The following is a 22,903-nucleotide window of genomic DNA, read 5'->3' on the forward strand; positions in this document are numbered from 1 at the left end:
AGTACAGAGTGGGTCTGCCGGAGGGGAGAAGGGAAGAGTGAATGGAAGAGAGGGAAGAAGGGAAGTACGAAAGAGGGAAGAAAGCCAAAAGATAGGGTGCACCAGAGGGCAGAAGTAGTAGGGGTTTAGGAGATGGTCTCCAGTTCCTGGGTCTCCATCAGCTCTTGTCTGAGGGTAGGACTCTGTGTAATTTGTTTTTTTCCTACTGTCTAGGTATTCCTATCAATACCAGCACCCATGTAAGGATCTCATCATTGTCCCAGTCATTTGGACCAAGGGTGGAGGGGGACATCTGCTAAATCAGGGCCCAGCACTCCAGAGTAAAGAGGAACACAAAGAAGGAGGCACCCAGTCAGCTCCTGCAGAGAACTGGCTGCTTGTACCAGACACACAGGCAAAAGTTTGGCAAGAGCTAAGACAATGCCTAAGGAAGGGGCCTGATATCCAGCCAGCATACAGCTAAGGGTGCTCTATCTTTTTTTTTTTTTTTTTTTGAGATGGAGTTTTGCCTCTGTTGCTCAGGCTGGAGTGCAGTGGCACAATCCCAGCTCACTAAAACCTCTGCCTCCCAGGTTCAAGCAACTCTCCTGCCTCGGCCTACCGAGTAGCTGGGACCACAAGCACGGACCAAGTAACTGGGACTACAGGCACACACCACCGACTAATTTTTTGTATTTTTTAGTAGAGATGGGGTTTCACCTTGTTTGCCAGGGTGGTCTCAAACTCCTGACCTCAAGTGATCCGCCCACCTCAGCCTTCCAAAGTGCTGGGATTACAGGGGTGAGCCCAGGCTGGTGCTCTATCTTCAAAAGTGTTAATATCATTAAAGACAAAGGCAGACTGAAGAACTATTCCAGGTTAAAGGAGACTTAAGAGACATGACAACTAGGACGGGCACTGTGGCTCACGCCTGTAATCCCAGCACTTTGGAAGGCCAAGGGGGGCGGATCACAAGGTCAGGAGATCAAGACCATCCTAGCTAACACAGCAAAACCCCGTCTCTACTATAAAATACAAAAAATTAGCTGGACGTGGTGGCGGACACCTGTAGTCCCAGCTATTTGGGAGGCTGAGGCAGGAGAATGTGTGAACCTGGGAGGCGGAGCTTGCAGTGAGCGGAGATGGCGCCACTGCACTCCAGCCTGGGCAACAGAGCGAGACTCCATCTCAGAAAAAAAAAAAAAGGAGACATGACAACTAAATGCAAAGCATGATCCTGAATTGGGAAATAAAATAGCAATAATGAAAATCAAAACAATTGGCAAATCTGAATACGGGCTGTGAATCAGATAAGAATATCACGTCAAGGTTAAATTTCCCAATTTTTTCTTATGAATTATGAATTTTACTAAGTGATTACACAAAGACATATAACAGTGTTAATTGTAGTGCTGCTTATTGTAGCAAAATATTAGAAACCATCTATATATATTAAAATAAGAACCAGGTTAATAATTTACAGTATAGATACATTAAGCAATATTATATGCTCATTAAAGTTACAGATCACAGAAGGAATCTATATTTACCTGAAGAAACTGTGCTCAAAATGTTAAAAATCAGATTACAAATAATATAATTCTTTTTGTAAATAATAATTATGTGTACACATGTAGAGAAAGAACTCTATGGTCATTTTTAATGCTTTTTTTCCCCAATGGTCATGCATTGTTTAATTTAAAGTGAAAGATAAAATTAAAAAAATACATTTGGATTTTTAGCCCAGATCTCCCCTTTGAGCCACAGATTATGTCTGTGATATCTTCCCTTGTATGTTTTACAGGCATTTCCAAGTTAATGTGGCCCATGTTGCACACAATAAGTCTGCCCCAATCCAGTGCTTCCACGTCAGTAAACCACAACTCTGCTATTTCCAAATGAGTCAACTGAGGGTCAGTTTTGCACCTGTTACACCCACAGCCCAACCCTATACTCCATCTAATTTATAACCAAGCTCTATTTCCAACACAGATTCCCACACAGACTGTGAACACCTCTGTGTCTCTCCATCTTAAATGCATTACCTCATTCCAGGTCCCATACCTCTTGCATGACTTCCAGCAACACTTCTGTGCTCTCACCATCTTTTCATCCTTATCATTAGCCAGGGAAAGCTTTTGACACACCAGTGACCTTCCACTGATTGCTCCTAGGGTTTGTTAAATATTCTGTTATGATTTAGAGAGAACTGACTAATCTGGTAGTCTGGTCCCTGCCTTTACCATAGCCTCATATTGTAGCTTGTTTTTGCTCTTTTTTTTTGAGATGGAGTCTCACTCTTGTCACCCAGGCTGGAGTGCAATGGTGCGATCATGGCTCACTGCAACCTCCGCCTCCTGATTCAAGTGCTTCTCCTGTCTCAGCCTCCCGAGTAGCTGGGATCACAGGTGCCCACCACCACACCCAGCTAAAATTTCCCAATTTTTAAATGAGATTATGTTCAGGAACTATCCTTCATTTTATAGGAGATACACACTGAAGGAGTGTAGGGTACAATATCTCTTTACATATTCTCAAATGGTTCAGAAATATTATATACATTTATTTATATCCTATATATATGCACACGCACACACACACACACACGTTATATATACGTTGCTGGGTATGGCGGCTCATGCCTATAATCCCAGCACTTCGGGAGGCCGATGCAGGCAGATCACTTGAGGTCAGGAGTTCAAGATCAGCCTGGCCAACATTGTGAAACCCTATCTCTACTAAAAATACAAAAATTAGCTGGGCGTGGTGGCACGTGCCTGTAATCCCAGCTACTTGGGTGGCTGAGGCATGAGAATCCCTTGAACCCGGGAGTTGGAGACTGCAGCGAGCCGAGATTGTGCCACTGCATTCCAGCCTGGTGACAAAGCAAAACTCTGTCTCAAAAAAAAAAAAAAAAAAAAAAGCCAGGCACGGTGGCTCATGCCTGTAATCCCAGCATTTTGGGAGGCCAAGGCAGGTGGATCACCTGACCAACATCGTGAAACCCCGTCTCTACCAAAAATACAAAAAAATTAGCTGGGTGTGGTGGCAGTCGCCTGTAATCCCAGCTACTCGGGAGGCTGAGGCAGGAGAATCACTTGAACCCGGGAGGCAGAGGTTGCAGTGAGCCGAGATTGTGCCATTGCACTCCAACCTGAGCAACAAGAGCGAAACTCCATCTCAAAAAAAAAAAAAAAAAAAAAAAAAGACGTTATCTATCTATCTATCTCTTTCTCTCTACACACACACACACACACACACACACACACAGGCATTTGTGTGGGAGGTAGGAAGAAGGAATGAGAGAATAATAAAACAAATGGGACAAAATAATTGGTAAATCTGCATAAAGAGTGTTTGGGAATTCTTTATACTATTCTTACACACTTGAAATTATGTTGAAAATGCTACAAAACTTCAAAATGCCCCAAACCAATCTTTTCTTCCAAACTTGATGATCTTTCAATGTTCCTTACATCAATAAAGTACACCACAATCCACCGAGCTGAACAAGTCAGAAACCTAGGAGTCATCGTTAATGCCTCCCTCTCCTTCAACCATAAATAAAATCCATTACAGAATCCAGTCTAAAGTCTTCCCCCTTCTCACTATCTCAGACTCCAGGTTCTGGTTCTCCCTAGTTCAGGTAACCAGCACTTTTTATCTTAATTACTATATTTACTCCAAATTTTGTCTTCCCACATTCACTCTGCTCCCCGCTCCAAACCATTCTCTGCTGTAGCCAGAATTTGCTTATTTCCCATAAGCAAATTTGGTCATGTCACACACACCCATCCCCAAGGGTTTCCAATGACTACCCACTTCTCTAAGGATTAAAATCCTTCCTCTGGCCTACAAGAATGGAATGATCCTATCCCTGCCAGTCACATTCAGTTCCTGGAAACCATGCTCTCTTCCACTCCAGAGCCTTTTCACATTCTCTGGAATGTTCTCCCTATTCTTTACCCCCTTTCAGATTCTCAGGGGCCAGTGATCCATTCAGTCTGGTCCAGTTTCCCCCCCCATAAAGAGAAAGAATATAGCATTTATCCTGCTTTCCCTGTATCTCAATGTAATAAAATTTTACTTTTGAGACTATTCAATTCTATTATAAATAAAGATGAATAAGTTTGTAAGATATAGATGAAATGTTCGAAGATATTTTAAGTATAGATAAGGAGCTAGTTTTAAAAGTTTGTTAAACATATAATTGATAGAACATGTTAAATAAAGGTAAGCAGTTAATAGCACACGTACAGTAAACATAGAAAGGGATGGAAAAAACAAGATACCTAATATTTATGAGGCACCTATGTATTAAATATTCATGATACGCTAAATATACTAAGTACTAAATATTCATGACAGAGTAAATATGCATGACACTAAACAACAAGAGTCAATGAACACATGAGCACAATATTCATGAGTCCTTAATTCAGCTACCCATTGGTGATGCCCAGTCTGGCCCATGTGTCCTCTGCCCAAGGAACACAAAGCCCATGGCTATCATCAGGCTTGTGGCAAGCTAGTGCTGTGGCAGGCTTCCTTGTCCCATGTCTAATAGAGCAAGTGTGTGGCACTGGCCTATGTCTGTGTGGGCCTCTTTGTTCAAACCTCAGCTCTGGTCCTGGTGACCACACTATCAGCAGAGAAGGCTAATGCAGTAGAGAGAGGACATATGAAATGTATAATATACTGCAGTACTCAGGGAGTGTGGTCCTTCCTCCCTGTTTGAATCCTATCCTAAGTGTTTTAACTCATCCCATCTCTTTCCTCTTGCTTCTCACTAAAAACTGATTTAACAAATCACATAATTTGGGCATTTTAAGTTGTTCTGTGAGCTTTCTGTTCTGTGACCTCTAGGCTAGTTTTATATGGCACGTACTTAGAAGCTACCATTGGATCAAGGTAATTTCCCACACAGCACTCAGGGTAACCAAATAATAAAGGGAAATTTATTTTTAAAACAGCATTCCAGCTAATAAATAGAGAGGTCATGATAGATAGATAACTAGATATTAAGTATCTTGTGGTAGAACTACACACCACCTATAAAGTATACCAAAAAAAAAAAAAAAATCAAACCTGAATGCAATCAATCCTCTAGATCTAACTATCAATTTATACTGAATACAGAGGACAAAGAGAAACTTGTTAATATCATGGAGCTCCAAACTGTCGGAGACTTTATAGGACAAATACTCTGGTTTCTCCAACAAATAAACTGCAAGGAAGATAAAATGAGATGGAGAAGGAGCCTATACACTAAGAAAAAAAAAAATCTTCCGGTCATATATACCTGAAAAAGAAAAAAAAACACAACAATATAAAGAGATATCAACCAATTACAAAGTATGGCCTTTAGATGGATCCTAACTAGAACAAATAAAACTGTAAAATAAAAATAAAAACCATTTATGAGACAATCAGAAATGTTCATATTGATTTGATGATATGGAATCCTGTGACAACACTGCTGCGATGGCTGTGCCACGATTACATTTTAAAAAGGGAGTGGACTTACAGAAATACATACTGATACACGTATAGATGGGATGACATGATGTTTGGAATTTGTTTCAAATAATTGGCAGTGGTGGGGAGTGTTTAGAGATGAATCAAGATTGGCCATAAGTTGATGACAGCAGGGGCTGGATGATGGGTATGTGAAAGATTATTGTTATTGTATACATTTGAGATTTTCTATAATCAATCCTTCTGTTTGAAGAGAAAGAAAAAAGCAAGAGAAGAGTGTAGACCTTTCAGTGATTAGAGAAGAGCTCTGAATGGTGTGGTACATAGATGTGAGATCTAGAACTGCTACAGCCATTTTCTAACATGAGACTAGACAGCCTGAGAATGAAATCCACACATCAACAAGGGCACAGCTAAAAGAATCACAGAAATGAAGCTACAGCCCTGATCAAATCAAAACTAAAGCCCATCCCACTTGAGAACTTTTTCAGAAACAATAAATCCTCTTTACTATTAGCCAATTTGAGGTGGATTTTTTGTTACTGATACAATCTCCCATTTACTTTCAACCTAGTCATGCTTGTGTCTCTACATTTCCCTCAAAATGTTCTCAGCAAAATCATCAATAACCTCCTTGTTGCTAAATCTAATGGATCTTTCTGAGAGTCCTCGATTAATCTTTCTCAGCTACACCTCATATTCCTTCGTCCCCAATGTTCTCTTCCCTAGTCTTCTGAGCCTCCACATTCCCTTGGTTTTCCTTCTAATTACCCTATGCCTAGCTCCTTTGCTGGCTCGCCTGTCTTGGGTCCTTTCTTTCTCCATACGCTCCCTCAAAGTGACTGGCAGTCAGCTGGGTGGGATGGCTCACGCAGGTAATCCCAACACTTTGGGAAGCCGAGGCAGGAAAAGTGCTTGAATCCAGCAGTTCAAGACCAGCTTGGGCAACACAGTGAGACCCCATCTCTACAAAACATTTTCAAAAAAATTAGCCAGGCATGTAGTCCCAGCTACTCAAAAGGCTGAGGCAGGAGGATCACCTGAGCTCAGAAATTTGAAGCTGCAATGAGCTTTGATCACATGACTGCACTCAGCCTGGGTGACAGTGAGACCTTAAAAAAAATGTGACTAGGCCAGGCGCAGTGACTCATGCCTGTAATCCCAGCACTTTGGGAGGCCGAGGGGGGCAGATCACGAGGTCGGGAGATCAAGACCATCCTGGCTAACACGGTGAAACCCTGTCTCTACTAAAAATACAAAAAATTAGCTGGGCGTGGTGGTGGGCACCTGTAGTCCCAGCTACTAGGGAGGCTGAGGCAAGAGAATGGCGAGAACCCGGGAGGCGGAGCTTGCGGTGAGCCGAGATCGCGCCACTGCACTCCAGCCTGGGCGACAGGGCAGGACTCCGTCTCAAAAAAAAAAAAAAAATGTGACTAGTGACTGGTAGTCACCTACTTTTAAAATTTTAATTACCACTTATAGCTCTCATCCCTGAGGTCTTTTAAGCTCCATACATGAATTTCCACAGGTCTAATGCACACACCACCATTTTATATTTTCCTCAAACTCAACATGGTTCTTTCCCCCCCACCCACTCTTAAACACACACACTGGCCCTCTTCCATTGTTCCCTTTCTCACAAAATAGAATCAATCTTAACGCTTCCCAAGATCTCATCTTTTCTTCCACATATCCAATCAATCACCAAGACTTATCCTTTACATTCACCCACTTCTTTCCATATCCACCACTACCATCCACATTCAAGATGCCATCATCTCTCACCTGAAACATAATAACTTCCCACTGGTTTCCTCCTTCATAACTCTCGGCCCTCCTCCAATTCATTTTCTACTGTTTCCAAGACATCTTTTTAAAAATTGTGGTAAAATATACATTACATAAACTTTACTATTTTAACCATTTTTAAGTGTATTCCAAGAGATTTTCTAAAAACAAATCTTCTGATGATTTCATCTCGCTTAAAACAGAAACTGACTGGCTCAGGGTCCAGGTGGGAAGAAGACATCTCACAAGATCTACTCTTTTATACCTTTGAGTTTTGAATCTGTACCTATATACCTACTTTAAAAAACTTTTAACTGTTAATAAATTTTCAAGAACCTATATAAATAAAGACCACTAGCATCTATTTTTTAAAGGGTAGATAATAGAAAGTATTTCTGCTGTTTCAAAATCTGTTACGAGACAAAATTCTATAAAACGTAAATTAGAAAATAAGTTTACATGGTCAACAATCTATTTTAACATCATCATCAACCAGGCACGAAGGTTCACGCCTGTAATCCCAGCACTTTGGGAGGCTGAGGCAGGCGGATCACTTGACCCCCAAAGTTTGAGACCAGCCAGGCCAACATGGCAAAACCCCAATCTCTACTAAAAATCCAGGAAGACTGTAACTCAGAGGTTGAGATACAAATTTCAGTATCACAAAGGCTTAGACTCTGATTTTGTTTCCACCTCTTACAAGTTGTATGACCAAGGGCAAGTTAGTTAACTCCTCTAAATCTGTCTCATTGTTTATTTTAAAAAGGGTGAACTATCATATAATATTTCCTAAATTATTATTTTCAAATTGAATATTTGTGAAATCAGTATGTCTTATAATTAATTTGTACTTCAATGTACAAAAAAAAAAACCTTTTTAGATCACAATAGTGTGTCTTATAATATTTATAGCAGTGATTCTCAATCTGGGCTCCTTTTGTTCCCCAGGAGACATGTGGAGATGTCTGGGGACATTTTGGGTTGTCACAACTGGGGTAGGAGTAGGGGTAGAGGTAGGGAACACTACTGGCATCAAGTGGGTAGAGGCCACAGATGCCGCTAAAATCCTAGAATGCACAGGACAGCCCACAACAACAAAGAATTATCTGGCCAATAGTTCTGCAGTTGAGAAACCCTGTTTTAGAGTCTTAGAAGAAATAATATCTACTTAATAGCCTCATTCTCAGAATTAAAATAAATAACGCATATAAAATGCTTACAAGAATAATGAGCACAAAGTACATGTTTAATGCACTTAATAGTATTTTTTCTTTTTTTTAATCCAATGTGCTTAGGATAATTTAACTACTAAATAAATACCAAATTCCTTCACCTCACTCTTCACATAATTCTGTCCGTTTGTCTTTCAAGCTGGCTCTCTCACTGCTTCATTACATAAACCTTATCCCATCAATCTGGTCTATGCTCTTTCATTAGCACTACCTGGGTTTCATAACTCCATGTCTACACACAAACCATTTCCTCCATCTACCATGCCTACTTTCAATTCAGCCTATAGCTTAAATACCACCTCCACTAGAGAGGTCTTCCTTCACAGACCACTGATGAGGCTGGAAATGGCCTCTCCCCTGCCACCCCACCGCATCCTACCGCCACCAGTCTCCCTCTGAATGTCATATTTCCAATTATATGACTCAGCTTATTTCTGAACTCTACTGTGGTTATACATTTATCATACCTCCCCTACTAAAGCATAAACTCTTAAAAGAAAGGCATAGCTTAAACACATAGGATTTGACACTGTTGAATCACACCATTCTCCTTGAAATTTTCTCCTTCCAGGGCTTCAGTATTACTACACTTTCTTCTCTGTCAACGGCATCGCAATTCAGCCTGTCAGTCACCAAATCTCAAAATCTCAGGTAACCTCATCCTTCTTAAAACCTCAGGTGACCTCACCCTCTTACACATTCCCTTTTCATTCAAACCATTTCCCATGTACCCACTTAGAAATACTAGAGATTAAATCTCTGCAACATTTTTTCTACCATTTGCCTCCTTTCCATTTTTTGACTTCTACCCATAGAGAACAGTAGTTACAAGTACAGGCTGAAGTCAAATTCCCTGGGTTCAGATCCCAGCTCCATTAGTTGGGTAACTCTAGAAGAGTTCCTAAGCCCCCAGGCCTCACTTTCCTCATCAGTAAAACTGGAATAAGTAACCGTTCCACCTCAAAAGGCTGTGATGAGGATTTAAATGATACAGTATGTGTAAAGTGCTTGACACACAGTGTAGGAGCTCAATAAGTATTAGCAGCTTTATTTATTTATTTATTTATTGAGACAGAGTCTTGCTCTGTTGCCCAGGCTGGAATGCAATGGCACCATCTCGGCTCACTGCAACCTCCACTTCCTGGGTTCAAGCGATTATCCTGCCTCAGCCTCCTGAGTAGCTGGGATTACAGGCACTCGCCACCATGCCCAGCTAATTTTTGTATTTTTAGTAGAGACGGGGTTTCACCATGTTGGTCACGCTGGTCTTGAACTTCTGACCTCAGGTGATCCACCCGCCTTGGTCTCCCAAAGTGCTGGCATTACAGGTGTGAGCCACTATGCCCGGCCTATATTAGCAGCTTTATTATCATACCCGCCCCCCCTACTTCAAGACCTCATGAACTTTTTTTTTTTCTTATTGGTAAATTTTCTGTTGACTACAAAGTCAAAGACACAGGACCTTATCTTTTGCCCCGACTCCTGCAATAATGTCCCAAACTGGCCCCTCTGCTATGGGTCTCTCTTAACCACAATGCCACCCACTGCTCTCAACAATCTTCACATATGCACAAGAGTCAGACCTTATATAGGACTTTGACAGCAAGATTTGTTAAGATAGACAAAGAAATGTAACAAAGTATATTTATAATAGGAAATATTTTATATCACTAAACTAAATGGGATAAAAAGGAGAATAATAGTTGAGAAGATTGAAGTGATAAACTGACACTAGGAAGTGGGCCTTGAATTCCAAATTCAAGAGTTTAGTAAGAGTGTCACAAGAGGTTTTGCATCTACCATTTCCCCCAAAGGATTTAAGGGAACAGAACATTTAAAGAAAATTCTGTAAAATCTTTGCTTAAATGGGTTAAGCTCTTCAAATATAGTAAAAGCACAAATAGTTGAACTACTTCCTCCTTTGAAATTTGGATTATCTATTTAGTGTTTCAAATTCATCTATAAAAACGTATTCTTCATTTAATCAAACCTGTATCTGCATTCTTCCACAAGATAAACTATTAAAATTTGGGCTATTTGTAATACTTTTGTAATACTACTGTAAAGAGAAGAAAATGATTCAAGGCTCCTAAGACTTCAAATTAAGTAAATATTCCATATCTGCTTTCTAGGTATTACAACATCAGTGTTTTGTTTTTTTTTTTAAGTTCAATTACTTCATTCTACGCTCGCAATTTATTTCTAGCTATCATTTTAAATGACTTTTACAACATATGGTTATAAAATTGACTACTTTTTCAGTACATCAAAAGTTAGAAAGTTTCTAATAGAAAACACCAAATCAGTGCCTGAAGACCCTGTAAGTCATTGTCAAAGGAGTGATTTTAGTAAATCATACTTGAAAGCTGGGCTAATTTTTTGAATAACTGAATATAATTAGGTAATACCTTTGAAATATGCTATCTATTAATCTTTCCTGCATAAGAGTATCTGCAGCAAATAAAGAATATTTACATCAAAAAAAATCCTAATTTTTTTCTATTCACTCCATATAAATTTGTTTTGAAAGACTGTTGATAAAGAATAAACAAAATGTACAAACATAACATTCTTAATAATGTATTAATATATCGTTACTAAGTCACTCAAGGTCTTCTAAACTTGTTTTTCATCCCATTTGAATATGGTCTTTTCATCCATTCCAACTGCTGCCAAGGCAAATGTAATAGCCAACAGTATCATCTATCTGAAAATGAATTAAGATTTGTACAATTTTTAAAGAAAAAAAATTAGACTTCAATATGTACTATGTGCACATTTTTCACACCTGCAGATAAAACAGTTACTCTGCAGAATGGTATAGAGTAATAAGCAAAGCCTTCAGAGTCAGACATGCAGAACACATCACTTGCCAGATGTTTAATCTTGGGCAAATTAATCTGTGAGCCAGTTACCTTATCTGCAAAATGAGAACAGTATCTACAGGGCTGCTGCAGGAATAAATGAACTAATGTATTCAGAGTGCTGGGTATCTAACAGGAGTGTTCCACCTCCACCAATACCTTTACCCTTTAGAGTTAGACCTCAAATCAAAACTCATTTCTGCCACTTACTAACACTGTGATAGTAGGAAAGTTAACCTCTCTATGCACTGATTTCCTCCTATTTTTTAAACGGGGAACACACTACCTACATCAGAGAGCTGTTATCAATCTTTAATGTACAACCTAATGCAAAGCATCCAGCAGAGTGCCTGGCAGACATCAGATTCCACTGATACCAGATTCCCTTCATTTCCTTTCTTTTTCAGGTGTGTTCAATATGTTCAAGTGTCTAGAATCTACCAACCTGCCTGACACATACCCAGAAAGTAGGCCATTTTCTAGTTGGAAGCTTTTGTGTATGCACGGCAAAATTTTGATATCTGTATCCTATAAGTATCCTCTCAGTTCCAGATGGAAAGAAAATATTTCTCTTATTCCCTTTGCCTTCCACTTCATACATACTACTTTTCCACATAGGTGACTATGTAAATTTCCCTCTTTCCATGTTTTCTAAGCACTTAAATAGCCTTGATTTGCCATCCAAATAGATACCAGCTTCAGTGTGCTGCTTAAGTTAAAACCAAAATACATCTATTATTCTCACTGCTTGTATCAGTGGTGCCAGAACGTTTTTATAAAAAGGCAGTAATATTTTGTGTTTCTTCCTATGAGTTACACTAGACATTTAATTTCAAAGAGATGTTTACAATTTAAATTATTTGAAAAGGATTTACTATATTTATTCCTGATGCCAGCTTAATATCAAAGCATGAAAATTCAAGTAAAATTAAGGCTGCCATAAACATAAAATCACATCAATGTGAAGTTTCCCCAAAAACAAATTCAAATAATTTTCCAAACACTGAGATTAATCTGCTGTTTAAGTAGGATGTGTAAGTCCTGAAAATACTCAGCTGTGTAAGTTTAAGCAGTAAAACTGAACTAAACCATTTACCAAAACATTACATAGTCCTAAAATTGGAAATTAGTCACCCTCCCCCTGAAAAACCCTATATTTAACATGTGGAAATTTGTGAGTACTAAGGAACTTTTCAACAAATATTTCATATATCTAAACTTCATTAACTAGGGAATAGAAATCTTGTAAAATTACTCTTAAAAGTTACCAAATTACAGAAGCACCTTCCAATGAAAAGCAGCTCTCTAATTTTTTTAGCATTTCACAACATGGGCTCCTAAGGCAACACTAAAGAATCACAACGGGAGGCCCTTTTCCTGTTATTTTGCAAAGACTGGGTTATGGAGGGAGTGTTTAACTGCTACTGTACTATACAATTTCTGTGTCAACAGCACACGCCTTCAAAAAACTCATCTATTAAAAAATTTCCCAAAGTAGCGAGTTTTTGTTTCTTTTAATTTATGAAGCCAAAATATATTTGGAAAAAAGAATATGCCTCACTGATAATATGAGATGAAAACAGCACCCTACAGTCAGCAAACTGAACACTGGTTTTAAACAACTGATTTAATAAGAACTTAACATGTGTGCAGAAGGCTGATACAGCCTTAAAGAATGACAACAAAAATTAATACTGCACTCGACACAGGCCACCTTACATCCAGCGGAGCCTGAATAGCAGCCATCATTACAAATGTCAAAATCAATATAGTACTATGCACCATCCACCTTCTTGCAATAATAAAGAAACCAACTCAGATTTCTTGGTGGTGTAATCACAATTATGACTGAGGCAGAAATGTACACAGCACAATGAAGAAAATACCACAAATTAAAACCACTCTATGTAAAAACATAAAATTGCTCACTGGGGGGTGGGGGTGGGGGGACATTTTGCCATCCAATAAAAGGAATCTGGCCAAACCCCACCTGACCATTCACGTGCCCTTCATTGAAGACCAAACCCGCTTTCCTTATTTCTCCTTTCTTTCTCTTCCTAGCCTCCCATCATCTCCCTGAACCTGTACGAGAAGACAGGCACGGGGAGGGAGGGATTCGAGAATCGGGAACAAAAACCGAGATGTGGACCACATCAGGAGGAAGAGGAGAGGGAAGGGGTGACACCACTAACCTGTCCCAAAGGCTTTGGCCACCAGCCAGGCCAGATTGCAGGCGATTTTGGCCCTGGAGAAATCATAGTGGTCAAAAGGCTTGATGGCTGGAACAATGAACGTCTTTCTCATCTCCCTGGGGTCCGCAGCATCCCCCATCTTTCACCGCGGCTCCTCGGGATGTCCCGGCCCTAACCTTCACATGGCGTGGCCTCGCCACCACGGGGGTCGGGAGGGAGGGAGAAGCAAGCTCAAACCATCGGGGCCCGGGCGATGTCCGCCCGGGCGCCGACGGGGAAGAAGCTCAGCTGTCCGCGCCGTGCGCCTGCCGCCTCCCGCGGGAGCCGCCGCCGCCGCCGCCGCCGCCGCCGCTCCCGGGCATAGGAATGTGGCGGCGCCGTCTCCGTCCGTCCGTCCGCGCGAGGTCCGCCCCGTGCCCGCGCCCCTCCGAGCCACCCGCCCCGCGAGCCCGAGTGTGAGCGAGGCCGCCTCCCCTTTGTCTCGGTTTAGTCACACGGGCTTGGGGGAGGGTGGAAGCTGGAAGGACCCGGAATTTTAAAGGGGGGGGTGGGGGGAACCTTCAACAATCACGTTGTGGAAAATGTCCCCGCCATCGCGATGCCCGCACGCCCTCGCCTCCCTCTCCCCTTCCCTCGGAGCGGGGAGACCCCTCAGGCCCCGGGTGGGCGGAGGGACGAGCAGGACGAGGGGGAAGCGCGGGGCGAGGTGGCCCACCCAGCGCAGCCCGGCCCCGGCCCGCGGGAGACGCAGCAGCGGAAAACGTCAAAATCACTGCGGCTCACAGGCCGCCGCCGGCCCGTCCCCTCCTCTGTGCTCCCTCCCGTCGCCGTCTCCTCCTTCCCCTGCCGCCGTCGCCGCTGCCGTCTCCCAGGTCTTCCTCCCTTGCTGATGGCGACGGTGGTGGCCTGGGAGAGGCCGCGAAACCCAAGCTCTCAGTTCCTGTCTTATCAGTAATGTCCTTGTAATTTTTTCCTGCCCCCCCCGCTTTCTGCAGCTCCCTGGGTTTTTCCCCCTCAGCCGCCGCCGCCGCCGCCGCCGCTGCGGTTTTCCGGCTGCGGCACTGGATGGAAGAGCAGATGCGGGGACTGAGCATGCGCCCTCGCGCGGCTCCGACCCCCGCCCCCGCCCCCGCCCCCGCCCCCGCGCCGCTTCCCTCCAGTCTCCGGCCCACTGAGCATGCTCAGCCTCGCTCCCCGCCAGCGCCCGGGATTCGGGGCGGCTGCCTTTTAATCATCGCTCTGGAGTACTCGCTTGAGTGGACATCCTCCACGTCCCTGGCTTTTGGCTGCTGCTGCCTGCACTGCTGAGAGAGGAAAAGGAAGGAAGGGAGGAGGAAGAGGCCTGGCAATAGCTTTCATATTCTACTTACACAGTGTTTCATCGAAAAGAGTTGATATTTATTTAAAATGTTCATTATGTGACACACACTTTGCAGCGAATTTGACCTGCACTATCTCATTTAGCCCTCGCAATAATCCTGAGAGGTAGATGTCATTGCTGATTGTCCACGAAAGAGAGGTGGAGTTGATTAGGTCATACATGGAACTTAACCAGGATTGAGGATCTGTGGGGGCTCCAAACCTGTGTTAATTTCATGATATCGAGATATTTTCTTAACTCAGTGCTCTCCACTTAAATTTTGTCTCTGAGAGGGCACACATCCATCAGTGCCTCCCTATTCGCTCAGAAAAGAGCATAAATTCTTTTACAAAACAAGCTAATGCCCTTTGTGATCTGGCATCTACAGGCCTTCATAGCTTCATTTTGTCAGAACTGCTCTCTATTTTCTTCAATGAGCATGCCTTCTCAGATCTCTACCTCCTTGCTCAGGGTGGTTCCTCTGTCCACCCAGCTTACTCCTACTGCACCTTCAAACTCCACAGTAGTCACTTCCTCCATGAAGCCTTCCCTGACAGCTGCTGACAACTTTCCAGTCAGGGCTGTCACACAGGTGCCTCCCCTGTTGTTCCCGGAGCACCCTGTTCTTATTTCTGTCGTAGCATCTATCACATCGTGTGGCAATAATCAGTTACTTGTCTGTTTTTCCCATTGATGACATGATGACAGGGTATATCTCCAGCAGCTATACGGTGCCCAGCCCCATAGTATAATTGCTCAATTATTGGGCTACATGTGAATATTATCAAAGTTAACACACACTGAGCTTACTTAAATCACTAGCTCCTCACGTCTCATTTTAATACATTTCTAATTTTATTTTTAAATGATTGTTGTTATTATTATTATTGAGATGGAGTCTCGTTCAGTTGCCCAGGCTGGAGAGTGGTGGCAAGATCTCAGCTCAGTGCAATCTCCACCTCTAGGGCTCAAGCGATTCTCCTGCCTCCGCCTCCTGAGTAGCTGGAACTACAGGCGAGCACCACCACGCCCAGCTGATTTTTTGTATTTTTAGTAGAGACGGGGTTTCACCGTGTTGGCCAGGCTGGTCTCGAACTCCCGACCTCAGGTGATCCGCCAACCTCAGCCTTCCAAAGCGCTGGGATTACAGGTGTGAGCCACCGCGACCAGCCTATTATTATTATTTTTTGAGACAGGGTCTTGCTTTGTTGCCCTGGCTGGAATGCAATGGCAAAATCACAGCTCACTGCAGTCTCAACCTCCCAGACTCAAGCAGTCTTCTTACCTCAGCCTCCCATATAGCTGGGACTACAGGCACACATCACCACACCCAGCTAATTTTGTTTATTTTTTGTAGAGATGAGGTCTCCCTATGTTGCCCAGGCTGGTCTCAAACTCCTGGACTCAAGGGATCCTCCCACCTTAGCCTCCCAAAGTGCTAGCATTATCTAATTTTAATCTTTATAAAATACTGTATTATCTTCATTATACAGATGAGAAAACTAAGGCTCAGAAAAAAAAATTAATTACTCTTATTTTGCACAACTAGTAAAGGCAGAGGGCAGCTCCGTCAAAAAGCAGGTCCCTTTGTTTCTGTTTAATCCCTGTAAACACTCCTCCTTAAACCTAGTAGGACACAACAGATAAGGCTTGCTAACAATGTGGGATATGAAAAGAATGTGAGAATAATAATATGCCACAGGGTGGTTGATGTAATTTTTCCAATAATTTAATTAATATTAATAGGGTTTTTCTCATGGGCAAGAAGGCCCTTTGCTGTATCACATGGAGGATAATAAAATCAACATATAGATAACAGCTCACAAAGCATGTTCATATGATAACTAATTTCCATATCTATTTTATGAAGTAGGAATTATTATTGTCTTCCAATTCTAGATGCAGGACTGAGAATTGCAAAGATTAAGTGGCATGGCCAAGATTTCATGGTTGATTCATATCTGAGTCTGGCTTCAAATTCAAGCACAGGTCTTCTGGCTCCACTCCTCTGGCACTTTTCCCTGTGCCTGCTCTCTTTCCGCATTATGGAGGCTAACATGTACATAAATAAATTTATAATATGATGTAAAAGTGATAAGTGCTGTAAGAGATATAAAGTGCAGTCAGGGGCCAAGCACAATGGCTCATGCCTGTAATCGCAGCATTTTGGGAGGCTGAGGCAGGTGGATCACTTGCAGTCAGGAGTTCAAGACCAGCCTGGGCAACATAGCAAAAACCTGTCTCTACTAAAAGTATAAAAATTAGCCAGGCCTGGTGGCACACACCTGTAATCCCAGCTACTCAGGAGGCCAAGGCACGAGAATTGCTTGATCCCAGGAGACAGAGATTGCAGTGAGCCAAGATCACACCACTGCACTCCAGCCTGGGCAACATAACAAGATTCTGTCTCAAAAAAAAAAAAGGCCAGGTGCAGTGGCTTATGCCTGTAATCCCAGCACTTTGGGAGGCTGAAGGAGGGTGGATCACGAGGTCAGGAGTTCGAGACCAGCTGGGCCAAGATGGTGAAACCCCATCTCTACTAAAAATACAAAAATTAGCTGGGCGTGGTGATGCATGCAAGTAGTCCCAGCTGCTTGAGAGGCTGAGACAGGAGAATTGCTTGAACCTGGGAGGCGGAGGTTACAGTGAGCTGAGATCATGCCACTACACTCCAGCCTGGGCAACAGAGCGAGACTCCATCTCAAAAAAAACAAAAACAAAAAACAAACCAAAAAAAGCTTGCAGGCAGACCATATATAGGTGGAGGGATTGGGAAGGTTTCTTGGAGACATCTGTTGAATCTAATGTTCTCAAATGCAACTTTGACTGAATTCTAGAGCACATAAATCATGTTAGGAAGAACCTATAGCCCAGAAAGGTTGAAGAGAGATACTGAAACATTTTACCAGTCATTATAATAATCTGCAAGCCAATACAAGATTCTCAGGGCCAGAAATCATGCCTAATCACCTTGATGTTGCATGTGACCTAGCACAGTAGTTTGCTTTCAATGGGTGCTGGGTAAATACTTGTTGGATTTCATTGAAAACTATTTCAACCTAAATGAACAAGACAAGGAAGAGAAGGAAACAAAGTAAGTTGCTGCAACTTGTCCCTTGATTCAATGGTGATGCATTTAGTAGAGATGGCATTACTAGAACCCCAACTGGGAAGGAGTGTGTTTAGGAATGGGAAAAAACGAAATGCCTAAACAGTGAGCAGCTTTTACTTTCAGAGAGGCTGTGAAACAACTTGGGGTCATAGTAGGAGGCTATTATTAAGAGGGAAACACCCTGAGTACAAAGAAGAAGGATTCATTTTCAGGGAGACAGACACTCTAATAGGGTGTTCTTTGTGTCACCTTCAGAATGATCCTTTTAAAACCTGGAAATCTCTGCAGAATATCACTGTCAAAAAGAAATGCTCTCCACTTCCCCTTAAGATATCTGACTTTGTTCAAAACAAAACCCAATGGTTCTCTGGTCCTGCTTGTCCAACTGCACAGCTATCCCTCTACTTTTTATCTCCAGGCCTAGGGGCTCAGTTCATTGAGCAACAGTTACCCTTATTCCCACACAGACAGCCCTCCTTCTCTCTGTTTTAAACGTGTTTCTCTCTTTTCTCCTGGAAAATTCAAAATGCCAGCCAGACTTCCTTCCATATGGCGATCCTCTATTTCTCTGTCTGATAGGTTCATAAGTTCATTCATTCATTCATCAGCCAGTATTGATAGAGCCCCTGGGTGCTGAGGATGCGATGTTAAACAGACAGCTGAAGAAACAAAGTTTTGGTAAGAAAACTTGGAAACCCTATGGCCTGAGCAGCCCAGCTCTCCTTCATTGTCATGTCCTTATCTCTGTAAGTTAGAAGCCTTGTGACTTCACCTGTAGACGTTTTCAGTGTGTCCCCTCAGAAGCAAAGAAGTACTAAACCAGCAAGCACTACAAGACTTCACATTATTTTCTTAAATAGAAGGCATATACACATGTACTATCATTCACTTTCAATTAGTTACACTAATAGCAGCTAACAGTTATTGGCACTCTCTGTGTAGCAGTCCTGATCCTACAGTAACTTATTTAATCCCCACCACAGCGCCTATTATCATCCTCATTTGGTGGCTGGAGAAACCAAGGGGCAGAAGACTTAATTTTAAGTGGTGAAGACCTTACGTTCCTTTGAAACTCAAGGGACTAGAATAAGTAAACTTCAAATCAACCAGGTTAAGAATGGCCACGGGTGGGGGTGAAGAGGGGAGAAAGAATGCTAAGCTAATTGATGACAATAAGAGGTTCACTTGGTTGAAGTATAGCCGACTCTAATAAACCAACATGAGATAGAAGAGTCTGTGCTGTATATCTGACAGTCTATCATTTCTAGATACACTCGTGGCTTTCATTGGAATAGCTAGCAAAGTTTTATAAGGATTACCTCATCAACCTTCACAATAGTTCTAGCGAGGCCTACGTAGTATGATGCCAAGTGTGTGGCTGGAATGACTGACACACCGGGAGGCCACACAACTTTCCAGAGTCACACTGTGAGTCAGTGTCTGAACCAAACAGAGAAACCCAGCCCTCAGGTATCCAGGTATAGCACCATATTTTCCCAGACCCCTAAAACATTTTTCCTTGATTAATCCCCTATTCAAACCAAGAACCCTTGGCCTCCAACAATGGGCAATGCTTCTTTTATTTTTAACATCATTGAAGGCAGGTCAGGGTGTTAGGAGGTAACAGAAAAAGCACTAGGCTAGGAGTATGGACTCTGGGTTCCAGTGCTGCTCTTTATATCTGCCATGTGATTTGAGGAAACATGTGCCACCTCCCTCCTCTCAGGTTTCCCCTGCAATAAAACAACAGGGTAGATAGAACCAGGCACCTTCTAAAGTACCATTATTACCAATAGTCTACGATAGGAGGATGACATCTACATACTTTACTAGATTATAACTGAAAGTTAAATCAGTCAGCTGCCTGGTATTCAGGATTTAAATCTTTAGCGCAGTAGTTACTTTTTTATTTCCAGAAAGTTTTAAGATGCGATTGTATAGAAAGTCAAGGGGAGGTAACAGCAGAAAATGGGATCCTCCAGTTAAGGTAGAGACTAAATAAAAAACGGAAGGAGGGACTTGAACAATGAGAACACTTGGACACAGGATGGGGAACATCACACACCGGGGCCTGTTGTGGGGTGGGGGGAGGGGAGAGGGATATCATTAGGAGATATACCTAACGTAAATGACGAGTTAATGGGTGCAGCACACCAACATGGCACATGTATACATATGTAACAAACCTGCACGTTGTGCACATGTACCCTAGAACTTAAAGTATAGTAATAATAAATAAATAAATAAATAAATAAAACGGAAGGAGGCTGGGCGCGGTGGCTCACGCCAGTAATCCCAGCACTTTGGGAGGCTGAGGTTGGCGGATCACGAGGCCAGGAGATCGAGACTAACCTGGCTAAAACGATGAAACTCTGTCTATACTAAAAATACAAAAAAATTAGCTGAGCGTGGAGGCGGGCACCTGCAGTCCCAGCTACTCGGGAGGCTGAGGCAGGAGAATGGCGTGAACCCCAGAGGCGGAGCTTGCAGTGAGCCGAGATCGCGCCACTGCACTCCAGCCTGGGCGACAGAGCGAGACCCCATCTCAAAAAACAAAAACAAAACAAAACAAAAAATGGAAGGACTCTAGAGAGAAGGAGATGGATGCAGCTGTTTGTTGATAAATACAGTAGTTCAACCATATAAGCCAACAAGGTCTAACATTCTAGAGTGTCACCTAGTTAACCAGGAAGATGTTGCCCTTTTTATCAGCTTCTTAATGGAAACAACCCAAATTTCCACCAGTAGAGAGAATTTGATCAAATCAATCATGCTATACATAGGGATCCATTGCATCATATGGAAAGATCTCCAAGACATCATATGGTCAAGTAAAAAGAGAAAAATGCACAATAATATGTTTTAGTACGGTGGTTAAAATATTGGCCAGGCATGGTGGCTCACACCTGTAATTCTAGCAGTTTGGGAGGCTGAGGCGGGAAGATCACTTGAGCTCAGGAGTCCACGACCAGCCTGGCCAACACAGACCCTGTCTCTATTAAAAAAAATTTTTTTAAAAAGAAAAATACGTACATTTATATATTTATAATATATAAATATCTAAATATCCCAGAAAGATACACAAGAAACTAGAGTAGGTCAAAGACTCAGTTTTTTCTTTATATACTTTGATAGCTTTTGATGCATTTTGATTTATATGTATGTTTACTTTTTTTTTCTTTTTTGAGTCAGGGTCTCACTCTGTCACCCTGACTGCAGTCCAGCAGTCTGATCATAGTTCACTGCAGCCTGCAACTCCTGGGCTCAAGCAATCCTCTCTCCTCAGACTCCCAAAGTGCTGGGATTACAGGGCTTGAGTCACCACACCCCTTCTCATTTTTACTTACTTAAAATATAAATTAATAATATTTCTGAAACTAACCTTTTCAATCTTTCCTGGCAATGTGGCTTTTGCTCCCACCACACTACTGAGACTATTCTCACAAAAGTTATTAAAACTTCTTGTCGTGACTTTTGTGCTCCTGCTCCTTTGGCCTCTATAGCTTGTAGTTCTTATGAGTGTCCCTTTGTTCTTTTTTTTTTTTTTTTTGAGATGGAGTCTCACTCTATCACCCAGGCTGGAGTGCAGCGGCACCATCTCGGCTCACCGCAAACTCCGCCTCCCGGGTTCAAGTGATTCTCCTGCCTCAGTCTCCCGAGCAGCTGAGATTACAGGCACCCGCCACCACGCCCAGCTAATTTTTGTATTTTTAGTAGAGATGGGTTTTTGCCATGTTGCCCAGGCTGGAGTTCTTAAAACTATCTTCTCTCTCTGGTTCCAGGGACTTCCCTTAGGCACCTGGTTCTCTGTCACTTTTGAATACCTTTTCAGCTGCCCTTTTCACCTCCTTTGTTTCTTTGCCTTCCCAGCAGGGCAGCTACTCGACTCCATCCATCCTTATTTCCCTCCATCCTTTACTGTCCCCAGCTCGGCTCAATGATCTCTTTCTGGCTTCAACTCTCATCTCTATGGAGGTGGTTCCCTAATCTGTATCTCAGCTCCTGATCCCTTTCCTGAGTAGCTTCCTAAAGCTTGTTGAGCATTTTAACCCAGATATAGTCCTAGGATTTCAAATTCAACATATCAAAAACAAACTCATGAGATTTCCCTCTTACTTGGCTTCTAGTCCCAATCTTCCAAATTCTACTAATGACACCCTTCTCTGCTTAAAATGTGTCATCCCTGAGCTCCCCCTTTCTCTCATCTCACCCCATGCAAGCAATCCAAATATCTCTCACTTCCATGTACTCTTTTCCATTCCCACAAATGTCTTATTTTCTCTCATATACTCCCACTGTTTCTCTCTTTTGAACTTACACGTTAACACATTAACTTTCCTAAACCAAACTTTGAGGATTCAACAAATATCCACAGTCAGCAAACTTTAGTGACTCCAGACAATGTGTCTGAGATTGTACTAGGCCTTTCACATACTGAATCTTATTTAATTTAATCATAAAATAGCACGTAACGTAGTGTTAAATTTGGCCCAAGGCTGCCTCCATACACAGCAAACTGCAACCTAATTTAGTACATAAACAAACTGCAATCTAACTTGAGAGTGTATTCTTGTAACAAGTAACTGAATCTCAACCAATCATAGCCACCAAGCTTTCAGCCAATCATAAGCTGCAATAGGCTCAGACATGTCCAAATAAGGCAAACTACAAGCTGCAACCAATCAGGTTATTTCTGTATGTCACTTTTTTTTTTTCTGTCTATAAATACTGCCTGCCCACATTGCTGAATGGAACTGTGTGGACCTTTAAGGATTTAGGGTGCTGCCCTGATTCATGAATTATTTGTTTGTTCAAATAAACTCTGCTAAATTTCATTTGTCTAAATGTTTTTTAAAACAATAGAGATTAGCCTAATTTTATACATGAAAAATGGAGGC

At 42.2% G+C, this 22,903-nt stretch overlaps 1 protein-coding gene across 4 annotated transcripts in view; it reads right to left on the minus strand.

The window, feature by feature from the left end:
* The window catches only part of CAMSAP2 (calmodulin regulated spectrin associated protein family member 2), a 128,268-nt gene extending 114,476 nt beyond the window's left edge, over nt 1-13,792 (minus strand). For all 4 annotated transcript variants that reach the window (XM_054462981.2, XM_054462964.2, XM_054462973.2 and 1 more), the window contains exon 1: nt 13,534-13,792. In XM_054462981.2, coding sequence (XP_054318956.1) covers nt 13,534-13,672 — 139 coding nt within the window. In that variant the 5' untranslated portion in view covers nt 13,673-13,792. The remainder of the gene's footprint in view (nt 1-13,533) is intronic.
* Nucleotides 13,793-22,903: the final 9,111 nt, after the last annotated feature.

Source organism: Pongo pygmaeus, chromosome 1 (assembly GCF_028885625.2).
Source record: "Pongo pygmaeus isolate AG05252 chromosome 1, NHGRI_mPonPyg2-v2.0_pri, whole genome shotgun sequence".
NCBI lineage: Eukaryota > Metazoa > Chordata > Mammalia > Primates > Hominidae > Pongo > Pongo pygmaeus.